The following is a 15,406-nucleotide window of genomic DNA, read 5'->3' on the forward strand; positions in this document are numbered from 1 at the left end:
TTTACAAGAAAGCTGTCTATGGCTAGGATCCAGCAGATCGTCTCCGGTAATAGAGCAATGTAGACAAGATGTAGACAAGAACTGCGTCTTAGGCCGGGATCAGTTTGTCGCAGTTGTCGTAACATCTTTAGTAATGACGTCATTTCACGTCTCAGCCAACCAAACTGTGAAAAACGCCGTTTTTTTGCGATAAATCGACAGCAGAATGCCTTTTTCAGGCAATATATCTTTTTCGCTTTCTCTCTCTTAGCTAGTTTTGTTTTTTTCTTGTTTTTTTCTAGCCTTATTCTGCTCCTGGCAATCCTGTGACCCTGATCCAGCCTAGCAGCCCGGCATCTGCCAGAGGCCTGCATTGTCACCTGGAACGAAGTCTACGTCGTTCTTGGACTAGCATTCCCGCTGGGCAATTCCGTAGCCTATTCTTTTGTTTGCATGAAAAGAAGTGGTCATTTTCACCTTGTGATTTTTCTCCGCGGGTCTAGTCCCTATCTCTGTGGCTATTCTGACTACCTATTCCAATGTACACCGATTGCATGTTCACCTGCATCCATCGTATATTTCCATTAGGTATTGTCACTATTGTACACGTTGTCTTTGCCTCATTTATTACAGGCGCTCGAAGCTTTATTCATGTGATTAAGACACGTTACAGGAACAGGATACTTAAAAGTGCTGAATACCGAGCCTATTTTACGAAGTTCGGGAAAGTTTGCCCCGCCGGTAAAGACCTCGCAGGGAGCGCGGAAGCATTTTATAGCATTAACAAAAGTGCCGAAGATGTTTTGATCAAGTTAAACGAAACGTATGTGTATCTACTGATGTATCTAGGGAACATATCTACTTACGTCTAACTTCCATTATCAGGCTGCGGAGGGTTTCTATATACATTTACGGGGACGCCGCATTGCTTACCGGGCGCAAATGGGTAAGAGCTATTCATCCACGTACATTCACTGAAATCCTGCACGTTCACACGAACAAGCGAAGCGCGTGAATGAGGGGGTCCTACTTCGAAAATGATAGCGCTCGTGTGAGTTTCTAGCATTTAGATCTGACATATGACGTTGAAGGTAAGATGCCTCAGGCAGCTTTTACCAGTTTTTACTGAAACAGATAATTTTCAGGCGAGTGACACTGCAGAAAAATCGGCATGAATTCCCACACTGGCTACATTTGTAGCTGTGTGATTCAGATCATAACAGGACAACGTAGTTTATACGGAATGGCAAAACCTTTTGTACCAAACCTCTACTTGGTAGAAAATTCCCTACCTTCACCTGGTATTGTTTGTGGAACTACCTACAAAACTTAACAAATATCGCAAAGCATGTACATTGGTATACATTTAGCGCTAAGATCAATATATACCTATTTGTTGTTATAGTATTGCGCACCGTACAAAATACATTACATTTAAAGAGAGGACACGACAATTCAAATATTTGTTTACCATTCCTCTCGAAAGTAACTCAAGGCAAGACGTTGGGCTTTGACAGTTTTTCATACGGTACAACATCGAATTTATTTGAAATGGCTTTGGTAGGGAGCCTTTGGTCGGTCCATGATATTCTCCAGAAAATGAGTATCATGGCATCGCCGGCACAGGTACGCTCACCTAAACGGACACGGTTAATATCATACATACAAACAAGAAAAGAATTTTTTTGCAGCTTTCACAACAACTGTTTGTGCAGAAAAAGCTTTCTCTGTGTAGGCAATGGTGTGTACTCGTTCTAATATCAACCAATTGAAATTGTTCATCTCTTTCCAGAAACATTTCCACCAATTTTCGTGACCAACGCCTGCGTAGCAACCGAAGTTATCTTTTTAATTCGAATACTTGTTAAGCCTTAGGTAATAATCCGAAGAAAACATGCCGGCTCATTTATATTCTGGGTGTCTTCGGCTGCATAGTTTTGTCCGCAGCGCACCATCAAAGTTCCGCACTGGATTCCCTGGCGTCGTACTTATAGACGCCACTAGAAGAAGATGGCAACTTAAACGCAGATTATATCAATTTCGGCAACAACCTTGATGTCGCACCTCAACCTTTTGGCGTGCGTGCGCAGTTTATAATTTGTAGCTCATGTGCACCCCAACCGAGTCACACTTTTTGAGCCAGTGAGCACGCAAAATAATTGCCCTGGCGTTGACGTAGCGCATCAATATTCACGATTGCATAATGTCACGATACGAAATGAGCCATGTTCAGGTTCGGAGGAATGTCAACAACATGTTACTGTAGTTGAAACGGGCAACGTAATAAAACATTATTTAGGTTTTATTACCTTTTATTACGAGTGGAAACATTCTTCCGAGTGAACGTCTTGTACAATGGTCACAAACTCCTCCAAATATCTTTATTATGGTGTACAGTGCTCACGGATTGAAACGGGACACTGCGAGCGTGTGGCCGCCGATACATGCAGCGCCGCCCGTGGAGCCCGTGGAAGCTAGGTGTTGCATTGTGGTATACCGCGAGGATGAGAACGTGTTGACCGTATGCTTTTAGTAATTCCGGTTGCCAATGAGCGAGACTGTGGTTCCCCGCAACGATAGCGGGGAGCGCTGCGAGCCTGAAGCGCTTAGAGTTCCTGTATATAGCTCCCCTAGGGGAGCAGAGTTGCGCGTCCACGCGCCATCTTGAGTTCCAGGTCGTGCGGGAAAGCCACCCGTCCCACATATAGGAGCTGCCGCTGGGCCGCCGCGCCGGCGGCAGCGGCGAGGAGGAGTGGTGAGGAGTGGCCGGTCAAAAACTGGCGCGCGATATTCGGCCGCTTATCAGATGAACAAGCGCCGCTGCCGCCGCTTCCACAAGTGCCAATGCCCAGTTGAGCAGAACTGACTGAATACGGGGTCTTATGCGCAGCACTTAAAGCGGGCTTTTAAGTGCGAATGCACTTTATAAGCGACCCCAAACCTTCCACCGCCGGCGGCGGCGGCGGCGGCGGCGGCGGCGTCCGCAGTCCTCCTCTCCCTAGCAACGGCGTGGAGCGGAGAGGAGCGTCGGTAGCAACGGCGCGGTGACGTCACTTCACCACGTGACCGCGCTCGCTCCGCCTCCTCGCCGTGGCTGCGCGGGTGCGCGCCGCTCCCCACACCGCTCCTCGCGCCGTGACATCATGGTATGACGTCACAGCGCGCCTCCTCTCCCCAGCAGCTGCCGCGCGCCTCTCTCTCCACCGTGACGTCACACTCTCTCCTCTCCCCCTCGCTCGGCTGCAGCTGCCGTGCGCCGCTGTCCCTCTCCCCTTGCGCTCGCCTCCTCTCTCAGCCACCTGGCTCGGCGCGCTCGGCGCGGCGTACCCCCCTATATATGCAGCGATAAACTGCCAGACCTCCGTGGGTCGGCTCGCGCGCGCTCACGGGCGAATGCCAACGGATTTTAACTTTACTCCCCCTCATAGCATCACCCCGTGCATTCGCACTTAACCATGTTCACCCTCGGGGAAATGCTTGGGAGCTTTCTATCGAACTGGAACCCGCGGCATGTGGCAATCATATGCGCAACTATTGCGCTACGCGATGTACAGGAACTCTAGGAGAGCTGGAACGCGCTTGTGCGCCGACTGTAGTAGCCCGGCTGTGCACGCAGCCGATTTTGCGACATCGTGTGCGCGCGCTCTTGTTACGCGTTCCCTTCAACTGCGGCACAGTAATGTTCATGTAATGCACAGTCACGCACGCGTGAATAAAAGAAACCTCTGTACAAAGGAACAGCAAACTTTATTCCAGGATGTAAACTAAAAAAAAGGAAAGACGCCTTTGCTGGCACGTTCGCTTGTGGTGCGGTGCGTTAGTACTTCGTCGGCTCTCCTCTTTCAATAGTTTATATCATGGAATAAAGTTGGCCGTTCCTTCGTGCAGACGCTCGTTTTATTCAGATAAGCGTGACCGTGCCTTACATGCACATTATCTGTGTCGCATCGGAAGGGCACGCGTCAGAAGAGCGCGCGAGCAGACGTGTCGCGAAATTGGCTGCGCGGATGGACGGGCGGCTGTCACCGGCGCACAAACACACTCCTGCGCTACAGGCTCACAGCGGACCGCTGTCGCTGCGGGGAACCACAGCCCCGCTTATTGGCAACCGCAAGAAACAGCAAGCCTACGGTTGAAACGCTCTCATTCTCGTGGTACAGCACAATGCAACACCTAGCTTCCACGGGCGTCCACGGGTGGCGCTGTATGTACCGCAGGTCACGCGCTCGCAGTGTCGCGTTTCGATCCGTGGGCACTGTACATGCCTTCACTATGATGTAAGTGTAGTGTGTATGAGTGCTTTACCCCTCCACTTGGTCGGCTATTTCTCATAACCTAAGTCCCGCTGAAATGAGCAGGTATACGCCCTTTTCGTGCGCTTTTCGTCTTATTGCATTACAGTGTTTACGGAAACGGGAAGCGGGAGTGAAACTGGTCAAGTCGTAATTCCAGCTGCAGTCCCACAAACGTCAGGCCACAGATAGTAAGGCTAATATGGGAAGAAAGAGAAGCGTATCCGGCATAACTGTTCCACCGGATCCCTTCACAGCCGTACGCGAAAAATCGAAGGCGTGCTTCGTGTGCTTCAATGTTACTTTCTGCACAGTTAAAAAGGGCAACAATCACCCATGGGTTTCCGTGTAGGTAAATTGAGATATTAATGCTTCGAAAGGATTGCCATGCGCCTTCCACCTTTGTGACGTTGTTAACTTCAACGATGGGCTCGGCTCCAGGGGGACCTTCTTCAAAACGAGCCGGATCCATCACCACCGGCGCACTTTTAGTGACTTGAGCGGCCCCTTCGGACGATATCCAGTAGCTTGGCTGCGAGAAAAACAATACATGAAAGGGTGCATTGTAGCATATCTTTTACTGACGACATATTGCAGTGATGCCAGCATCTCTGGGTTAATTTTAGAAACAGCGGTCATCCTTAGAATAATGGTCAGAATCATAATCCCTTTATACCGATGTGACGGCCCCGGCAAGTGGACGCCGCAGTACAGGGCAGGCCTAGTGCTAACGATCATTGCGTGAGGAGTATGTTATTGTAATGCGCAACATTATTTTCTAAGTACCCCCCCCCTCCCCAGCCCTAACAATGTAACACCCTGCATTTGACGCACATGTAGCATTGGTGCAAGTTACACATTCAATCGTTCTACTAGTGTAGATGTAGAGAACTGGTCGAACTCAATTCTTAAAAAGCAAAAATTTACAAAAGAAAATATTTTAATTTTACAGGAATGAAATGTTGAATAAGAAATAAGCAAGCTCTTCTTCTCCTACAAAAATACGAAGGCTAAATTTAAAATGCCCGGAGAAGACGATCGCAAACACGACTATAAAACGGCGAAAATGAGCAAACCGTGTAACATCCTGCATTGCCAGAAAAATGCATAATTGGCGGCAGTGACAGAGTTAGTTCTTATAATGGCGTAAATGAAGATATTTCATTCAACGGACTTCCGAAGAACCAAGAAATACGCGAAATAGAAAAACTAGAAACTTTGAAAACAACGAATTGACGAAATGAGAAATATGTATTTCACACATGTCGGAAAAACGAAAGCTGGATTTAAAAGAGCCTGAAAAAGAACATTGGAAATACGAATAAGAAATGCGATAAAGTGCCATGCGTGTATCGCCAAGGATTTTTAACAATGCATAATTTACAGAAGTAACAAATTTTCCAGTCATAATAGCGTACAGGGCAGTAATTAATCTAACGAAATTTTGAAAAACCAAAATACAAAAACAGAAAATAAAACTTTTACAAAAATGAAAGGAGCAAGTCGAAAATTTGCATCTGCTACATTTACTCCACAAAATGATGTCAATACATAGGAGCACGAAGAAAGGTCTGAAGTACGAATAAAAATGGCTAAATCCGCCAACAGGGTAACGCCCTGCATTTCTAAAAAACATGCATAATTTGCGGAAATAACACGTCTAATTTTTATGATAGCCCTTATGAAGATGATTCATCGAACGAGCTTTAGAAGAACAAAGGAATGCACAAAATAAAAAAAGAAGAACTTTACAGCTACGAAATCACAAAATCAAAAATATGCGTCTCACAAATCTGCACAATTAAGCTGGACAAGAAAGCCCGGGAAAAAAAGTTAGCAATTGCATGAAAAATTGCGAAAATGAGCCAACTGAGCCCTCAATTTAAAAAAAATGCATAATTGACTGAAGTAATAAATGTTATCTTCATAATAGCGTCAATAGAGATAACTCATCCAAAGGAGTTTTGAAAAACCAAAAAATACAGAACACCAGACAAATAAAACTTTTACAAAAATAAAATGCCAAAGTAAGAAATATGTATCCCACCCATTTCCTCCGAAAAGCGAAGTCCAAACGAAAAAAAGCATGAAAAACGGTCGGAGATGCGAATTAAAGATGGCGAAATGAACCAACACTGTACCGCTCTGGATGTCTACAAAATGCATAATTGCCGAAGATAGGTCATCATAAGGTCACAAATGCAGATAATTCATCGAACGGAGTTTAGAAAAACCAAGAATAGAAAAACTAAAAATTTTACAAAAGTAAATTAACGCAATAAACAAATGCATCCTATACATCTCGTAGTGAACAGTGGTGGTGATCAGAAAATACATCGGCGACAAGTGAGCAGCTTTTTGGGAAAAAACTCTTGAATATGGGGCCCATTGTCATGATTAAGGGGGCAATCCCCCCTTGAGAATAAAGATGACGTGTCATAGTAGAGCCAGAGGCCGACGAAGAGGAAGACGAAGAGAATGCACATTTCCCGCGAAGAGGGCGGACGAATGACGAGGTGACGCGATGGAGGCACGTGGTGAAATGACCAATGTGGTGGTGACCCGTGCGGCGGACACGGGCACAGCGAATGCAACAATGCCACGATGGCCGGGAAAAGGCTATTTAATCCCGGGCCACAGGCCGGGAGGGGGAGAGAGATCAGAAGAACGCCACAGCAGGAAGGTCAGGTGGCACGAGTCCGAGGAACAAGCCGGGGGTACGAGGCCACGCCATCGACCAGAGCCAGTCAGCTTGGGCCGGAGTGGACCGACGTGGCATCTGCTCCCACTTCCGCGTCGTACCACCAACCTGTGATTTGGCCGCCCCAGCGGCGACGGTCGGGCGCCTGCGTACAGCGAGCACGCACCGTCAACTAACGCCTTGGTGGTCCCCACGCGGCGACGTTCCCGGAGCTCCCCGGTGCTACCTGCTTTCACGGCGACGGCCCCGAGGCCAGGGGCTGCTTCCTGCTACGAGGACTACCACGAAGAGTAGCTGAAAAGCGGTCCACCGTGTGACTACCACGCACAGCTACGTCGGTACTACCACCACGGACACGGCGGCAGCGGACAACTACGACTACCAGCGTGTCACCGCCACGCTACGGGTACGACACGTCAGCGCCGGAGACAGCGGTAGACCCGTCCGCTAGGGAATTGGTATTATATGACCATGGTTCTTAGGATCGTTAACATGGACGTTGTATAGACTGGAACTAGGACGGTTTGCTTTATTAAGGGACTTCATTCAAGTGACTTTTGGTTTGGTTTTTTTGTTAGGGATTAGTATTTAGGAATTTCTTTGGTTGAGTTCTTTGTTTGCTTTGTTGTTTATTTTGCTTAGGGGTTTTAGTTGTGCATAATAAATGTGTGCTGTGGTGAACGTGCCAACGATTCTCCCGTGTCCATTCTTCTGAGCTGGTCGAGACGTGCCACAAAACGTGACACCATGTTGCGGCTATGGTGCCTCTCCCAACAATGGTTCATGTATCCCGTGAGTGCACAGATGGAGCTGTCAAGATTTGACAGAGCTGTGTAGGTGATTTGGTCCATTCCTGGTGATATGTACAGTCGGCCAAATCTTTAAATGGCGTCCTCGAGCGGCGACTTTTCTGTGCGTCAGCGCCATATGACGGAGCCAAGTTGCAAGCTGTTTGAGGCTAAGCGCATGCCCAGAAAGCCGCGCTCAGTTGTGCCAATCGTCTGCTAGGCTGTTCCTTCCTTAGCGCGTCACCCCTTATGAGCGCACTGCGAACGATCCAGGCAGCGTGGTAAAGCGAATGGGTTTGCTCTTATTTTATTTTCGCAAGATTAACGTTGCAGCAATCAATCGGGTAAATTTCAAGATACGCCGAACACGCCCAATCATGAAATAAGCCGAAGAACATGGGTTACTTATTTCTTCTTTCGGTTTTTTTTTCTGCAGATGCCTATTTTATAGCTTCAGGACGGGCACCAACCTGTAAGTTCGCTGTGAAATCTCGAATCAGTGAAGCTACTCTTCAGGTTGTGCTCGCGGCAATTCGGAACAGTCACCAAAATGTAGCTCCCTATATCTCAAAAGGGAAGACAGACATTGGGATGTTATCGAAGAGGGTAGCTACTTAGCAAACTCTTCTTTACTCACACATTTACTGCCAGGATTGTAATGACTATTCTTCGTTACGGTCGCAAAAATTGCATCACGTTGTTTGCATCTGAATGAAACAGCACGAAATGCGTTTTTAAAGCATTTAATGATCATGCGCTGCATACTGGCTGATACGCAAAAAATAACAGTGAAGGTGTGTAGCAATATGCGGCTTGCACAGGCCTTTCAGTAGCGGGAAAGTCGCTTCCAAGCTCTAAAACGGCAGACATGCGGCGTAGAAGGGAGTCGTACAGTGCGGGAACGACGTCGGTGTCAGCCTTCAGCACTTCCCACTGGCTTTTGATGACTTCGCACATCTCATCAGAAGTTGCTGTGTGGAGGCCCATTTTTGACAAGTTCGATTTCAAAATTCCCCAAACGTTCTCCAGGACATTCATGTCCGCGCCCTTGGGCGGCCAATCGAGCGTCATCACACCAAGGCTTTCGAGGTGCGCTGCCACTCTGTGTGCAGTATGGACTGGGGAAAGGTCATGCATTAGCAGAAAATTTCCGTCGCTGTATGGTCCATCCAGCACATGAGGAAGCAGCTGATGATCTATGATTGCTATATAACCTTCGGAGCACAGCCGACCATGAATACGGTGTAGGCGCCCGAGGGCATCTTTCGTGGCAACCCCCCCCCCACTTTCACAGATCTTCTGCCACTCGCTTTGACGTCCTGGACGTAACGAGGATCATACCTAAAAAAGCAGTGTTAAATGCAAATTATTCAGCGTCGCTAGCAAAACTAATAATACGGTATGTAAGACGACAAGGCACCGAGTGGAAAGCCAAAAGTAAAATGATTTACCTTGTAGCGACTCGCCGGTATACTTTTTGTGTCTGGTCCCACTGGGTGCAGAAACTGCTTTCGTCTGTGAACGCGACGTTACGCCAGTCATCAACTGTCCATTGGAGATGCTCTTGAGCGAAGACGAGTCTTTTTGCTCTGGCATTGTCAGAGAGTAGGGGTTTCTGCGCAGCAATCCTGTTTCTAATCCCTGCTTCTCTTAGTCGTTGCCTAATCAGTTCATTAGAAACATTTAGGCCAAGGACAGCCCTTATCTCACCCGTTGTTATGAACGTATTGTCACTCCCACAGGATTGTCACTCACAATCTGTAAGTCCTCTTCTTCGGTTATTTTTTCGGTGAGGCAGAGAGGAGCATCTGCAATCCGGCCTCCGTCCCGGTGGGCACATATTATTCTTCCCACTGTAGCCTCAGCCACTCCAGTTGCTTGAGCGATTTTCTTCTGTGATAAGTCGCTCATTGACATTCCTATAATTTGGAGTCTTTTCGCTTGAGGTATTCGGGGTGTCATTTTGGGGACTGCCGAAAACTGCTGCGAGCACAACCTTCAGAGCACCTTCACTGATCATAGGTTCACAGCGGCCTTATAGTCTCGCAGCCACGTTGACGATATCATGCGTGCATACGAGTGATAACTGCCCTTAATACACAAGCGAAAGCGTTTACGTCACAAAGTAAATAATGAACAAACCCTATTCTTCAGCTTCTCTCATGAGTGAGCGTGTTCGGCGTATCTTGAAATTTACTCGATTTATTGCTGCATCGTTGATCTTGGGAAAATAAAATAAGAGCAAACCCATTCGCTTTATCACGCTGCCTGGATCGTTTGCAGTGCGCTCATAAGGGGTGACGCGCTAAGGAAGGCACAGCCTAGCAGACGATGGGCACAACTTAGCGCGGCTTACTAGGCATGCGCTTAGCCTCAAAGAGTTTGCAACTTGGCTCCGTCATATGGCGCTGACGCACAGAAAAGTCGCCGCTCGCGCACGCGCCAGTTAAAGATTTGGCCGACTGTACTTCCAGATTTTTGCAAGGGCTGCCCTAACCTCTGCCTCGGTGATTGCGCGATCGAGGTGAGTGTTGTGGGCGCCATTGTAATGTGGTGCGTGAAAATGGAGTGAACTGGGTATGCAGCGGGATTGGAGAGTGCGAAGCAAATCGTCTGTGGTTCCCGGAAATTGATAAATGATTGTCTGCATGATTTTACTAGTTTCTGCTGTGCTTTTTGTCGGGTCGATGAGGTATCAGAAGAGACGCCAGGCTTTGGATGTGGTTAGAGTGCCTCGGAGCTCATAACACTTTCCAAGCCAGTTCTGCTGGCAGAGCTTCGTGGCTTTGGCCTCTGCCTCCGCCATCAGTTTTTCGATGCGGAGCTTAAGCTTCCGGTTGCGTTTTTGTCACTATCACCTAGTGAGGCTGTGCCTAGCTTCGAACCAGTGAAAGAGATGGCTGTCTATAGCTGGGGTCTGAGGGTGGTTTGAAATCGGCATTAACCAGGTCTTGCGGGCACTCAGCCCAATAACGTTTTGACGCCAAAATGGGCAGACTAGAAGCAGTGGGTTTTCAGCCTCCGTTTTTATCCAGCACTGCAGAATCCCTGTTACGGGATCTCCGGAAACAAAAACAGAACAAGCCGTTACTTAACGAAGAAAATGAGCACTCAAAACGCCGTACAACCGTCATTCCTTACGTGCACCAGGTATCGCACAAAGTTAAGAAGATTGCCGAAAGAGGGGGCGCAAAAGTTCTTATGTCCGCCCCAACAAACTAAGCAAGCTCTGTGCGATGGTGAATAAGGTAGGCAGAAAGCACAACCCACGTAAGATTAAACACAAAAAGAAGTACGTAGGCTGCCGTCAGAACGTCTTTTACGAAATCCCCCTGGATTGCAAGCGGAGCTATGTGAGTCAGACGGGAAGATGTATTAATCTACGGCTCCAGGAGCATGCAAATTCACTAAAATCGAATGTCAGCGGTCCATAGCTCCGCACTGTCACCAGAGTAAGTGCCAACCAAAATTTGATCAGTGTCGTAATATTCGAAGACATGCAAACAAACGCACACGTGAAATTTTCGAAGACTTTTGCATAAGTGAGAGGGGCGATAAACGTGTAAGCGAACCTTCCCTGCTTCTGTATGAAAATGAAATCGCGGATCTTTCAAATGTATAACTGGGCCTTACTTATCAATGATTATGTGACAATAACTTGTGTAATTTCCTCCTCCCTTGCTATCTGTAATTTCCTTTTTTCCCTTTCCATTGCTTTGTCGATGTGTATGTAAGCCGCCTGCAAGCAGTAAATCTTGCTTGTTAGTCAGCACCCCGTGTTTGTCTTCTACTCTACGTCCTGTCCCTTGCGCTGTTTCTTACATTTTTGAACTTGCACCAACCAGCCCACTTGCTCCTCGTTCTGAGATGTGTGATATTGCTTGAGTCTCGGGTAGTTGAAGCCTTCTATTTGTGGTAGGAGGGACACAAAGGAAGCGCTGACGCAAGTTCCGTTTTTATTGTACAAAAAGATGATGTGCGCCTCCGCCACCTCTCGAGTACGTTGCTGAAAGTGCCTAAATAGAACTTCAGTCTGGTTCCAGCAGAGGAACCCAAGCATGCTTCCTACATTGCTCCGATAGATGTCTGATACAGTACGATGCAGTGGTTCGATAGAATGTCTCCCTACTTAATGAGGAATTCGCCTATCTTGAAGATAGCTTCCATTAAATAGGCGGTGAATCTCTTGGCTTCACAATGTTTGGTCATGCAGCTATCGATCTGCCGACATTTGCGCGGACCGCTGGCTAACTGTTGTTGCGCATGTGTGATTTCTGATTCAGCCTCGATTGCTGCTGTTTAATGACGTTGGTTTGCGCGTATATACTATGCGTCGGAAGGGTGCGCTGTGTCGAAATTTTCCGCTTTTGCTTTCATTGAAATTCAGTTGTTAGTAAGCGCTCGTCCTGTGTAGTTCCTCTATTTGTCTTGCGTTTTTCTGTGCTTTTAGTCACTGTGCCTCCTTACCAACTTGCCCACTGGTCGGTGCTCCTAAGTAGTCAGGGAAGCTGCAGAAGTAATTTCGGCCCGTTCATAGCCTCTGCGTTAGTATGTGTTGCGCTTTTTTTAAAATGGCCATCCATCCCCTCCACTAAGCTTTTTTATCACAGCCAGCTACACGACGAACTCATTCTGCCTCCTCGGTACATTTCAGCTCGCATTAATCATGTCCATAAAGTCGGCTTGCCGTCCTGCAGAACTAATACCTTTTCGCAGTCATTCATACCGCGTACATCACAAGAATGGAACCACCTACCCGCACTGACGGCAACAATTTCGGACCACCAACTTTTTCAAACTGCTTTAGCTAACATTGTATAATCAGAAGCATTGAAGAATATTGCATTTTCCTGGTTTTGTTTCTGTTTATTATTTATCTGCTCTGTTTTGTAATATGTTTGTAACTATTGTAACCCACTCCCCTCTCTAATGCCTCTGGCCCTGAGAGTACTTAAATGAATAAATAAAACAAAAACCAACCCAATGCTTTAGTGCACAGCATTATCTCGGTGCATTTTAGGCGTTTTCGTATACATAGGTAGGCTTTATGTAAAAACAATACGATGGACCCATCCGGGATTTGAACCCGAGTTTTTTGCGAAGAAGCCCAGTACTGTATCCGCTACGCCACGATGGAGGGGTAACGTTCGCAGCGCCCCTAAACGGTTTGACCCCTTTTTTTTGTCTCATATTTTAAGGCCTGTTTGAAGCACTCTATATTTGTAGTTCACTCTAGTCTTGCTGCACTTTGCAGCCGCCGAGCTCTAGATGCGTGAGCCCTAATGACTGATGTATTCAGCTGATTGTTCTGCGTGCAATCGCATTTTCGCAAATCTAACGCTGGGTATCGGGTCGACTAATAATCCTCAACAATTTCCACATTACACTCACACGCCAAACTACCCTAATTAAAAAGTGAATTAACAAGCACTTGTTCATTAGGGCCCTATATGGCAATTAGAACTCATTTTATTGCCGCAAAGTAATATTAAAAATAATATTCATCTTTATTTTATCAATGCATGTGGTAACGTAAGTAGTCAACTTCGCGGTTACTTTAACACGCTGTTGCTATGCTTGGGAAATTGGTCATTGTAAGTCTTTCTCCATTCCTCACCTTGAGGCAAAATATTGGACTCTGCGGGTTGCTGGAGGCCCAGGGCAGCACCTTCGGGAGATACCAGGCCATGAACAACATGACGACGTCGACAACGAGCATCACTCCCCAGATTTCCAGAATGGTCACGTTGTCTTTCTCCAGGACCTTTGTGCTTACAAGCGACCATCCAGCTTCCCCTATAAGAACGACAGGATATTGTGTTATTTTCCTAGAATTTTCAGAGAATGCTTATCCATAAATGCGTACCCGTGCAAATGAAGAGCAGTCGTAGTACGGAATTCTAAGTTTCGGCTTATTTAACCGCAACGTGCGTGGCCATCAGCCTTTGAATGACTTTTAAGCAAGCCTTTCTAAATTGGAAACCACCCTGACACTCAACCTCTCAGCTCACAGCTCAGAAAAATTCTCACTTTCCGAAATCAATCTTCGTGTACTTTTCACTGCCCATGCAGGTATATACACACATACATAAATACATACCGACTGACATGCATACATGCATACATTTACATTTATACACATGCGTGCATATATACATGGTGTCCCAGCTATTATGCACCAAGATTTCAAAAAAGAGTAATGGCGTAGCTCGAAGAAAACCTAGTGGATAGTGTTTGCAGTACTGTGGAGAAGCGGACAGTATTTTTTTCGTTAATGAGACTTATGCGGTGTTTTCAGCGACGAACTAATTGCATACAGATTTATTCTGACTGATAAAGAAAACCCGCAAAATATGAAAAATACCACGTGACGGCGCCCCCGCGCGCATTGTGCCCCCGCACTGTGCCCCCGCGCGTCGGCGCGTTAAACCCTACAATCAATCAATCAATCAATTGTAAAGCAACGCCCTCAAACAGGGTGCCTCTGTATAAACAAAATAAAGAAAAGACAAAATAAACAAAATAAACAAAAACAAATAAACAAATAAACAAAATAAACAAATATGAACAAAAGAAAGTAAGAAGAAATCACTACCGAGTTCGTGCCTTATCTGCACACGCGCCCCGCGAATCTTGCTGTTGCTGCTCCTTCCATGCATGCCATTATCAAGGTGATGCGCTGTCTCTTCGGGCGGGTAACACGCGACGCAGTTGCTTTCAATCAGCTTCTTTGGGGACGCTGCTTTACAATGCGCGCGGAAGCGCCGTCACGCGCTATTTTTCTTATTTCGCAGGTTTTCTTTACCAGTCCGAATAAATTTAGTGGCCGCCGCCCTGGCCATCGCCGACACCGAGTGCACGACCGTACTGAGCGACTCCCGAACAGCAGTACGCAACTACGCCAGGGAAGAGTGAACAGCGAAGCCGTGCAGATGCTGAGAGTGACAAAAATCGATAGCCGCCGCGTGGCGATCAAATGGTTCCCAGCACACTGGGGCGAAGACGTATCAGAAAGAGGGTACGCAAACCACAACGAGACGGCGAACGCAGTGGCGCGAGGACTCACTAACCGTGCTGCGGCAACCGCCGCCATCGATCCAACGTGGTGGCCGAATGCCTCAATCCGTGCCTCATTTCTCTGCCACGTGAGACGCGTGACAGTCATACTGCTGAGTTTATAACGCTTTCTTTAAGAAAACCAGCGCCCAGAAATGGATGCAAAATATGCATGCCGCCAAACCTCTGATGGCACTGCAATGTTTCGCTTTCGTGGTGCAGTGGCTCGGGAAGTGAGCATTGGCTGGTTGCCAAGAACACGCCTTCGTTTGACGCAATCATGGCTGAGCTTTTGTTTGACGGATGGCAGTGTCACTTCGTACGTTCGGTGCTTGGAGAAAAAAATATTCCACCAGAATTTGTCTCTTATGATATAGATTGACTGCAATCAATCTATGGTTTGGGATAGTTACTAACAGAATCCTAATATTCCTAAAATTAAAAAGTTAGGCAGCTCCAAACCATTCTACAGGCCACTTGCCGTTGTACAATAATATCCGCGTCCCGTTTTTTTTTTTTTTTTTCGCACCACCTCACTGCTTGTAGAAACCGAGCCCGCAGCACTAAAAAACGGTTTTGGACGGGAGCCA

General features: G+C 47.0%; 1 protein-coding gene across 1 annotated transcript in view; it reads right to left on the reverse strand.

Annotated features, from left to right (window-relative positions):
* The window catches only part of LOC144146363 (phospholipid-transporting ATPase ABCA3-like), a 143,586-nt gene that overhangs the window by 103,535 nt on the left and 24,645 nt on the right, over positions 1 to 15,406 (reverse strand). Inside the window, exons 5-6 of the mRNA XM_077678321.1 lie at positions 13,378 to 13,556; positions 4,672 to 4,803 (exon numbers count right to left, since the gene is read on the reverse strand). Coding sequence (XP_077534447.1) covers positions 4,672 to 4,803; positions 13,378 to 13,556 — 311 coding nt within the window. The remainder of the gene's footprint in view (positions 1 to 4,671; positions 4,804 to 13,377; positions 13,557 to 15,406) is intronic.

The sequence above is a fragment of the Haemaphysalis longicornis genome, unplaced genomic scaffold (genome assembly GCF_048455015.1).
Source record: "Haemaphysalis longicornis isolate Haplotype H1 unplaced genomic scaffold, Haemaphysalis longicornis Haplotype H1 scaffold_7, whole genome shotgun sequence".
NCBI classification, from domain to species: Eukaryota; Metazoa; Arthropoda; class Arachnida; order Ixodida; family Ixodidae; genus Haemaphysalis; species Haemaphysalis longicornis.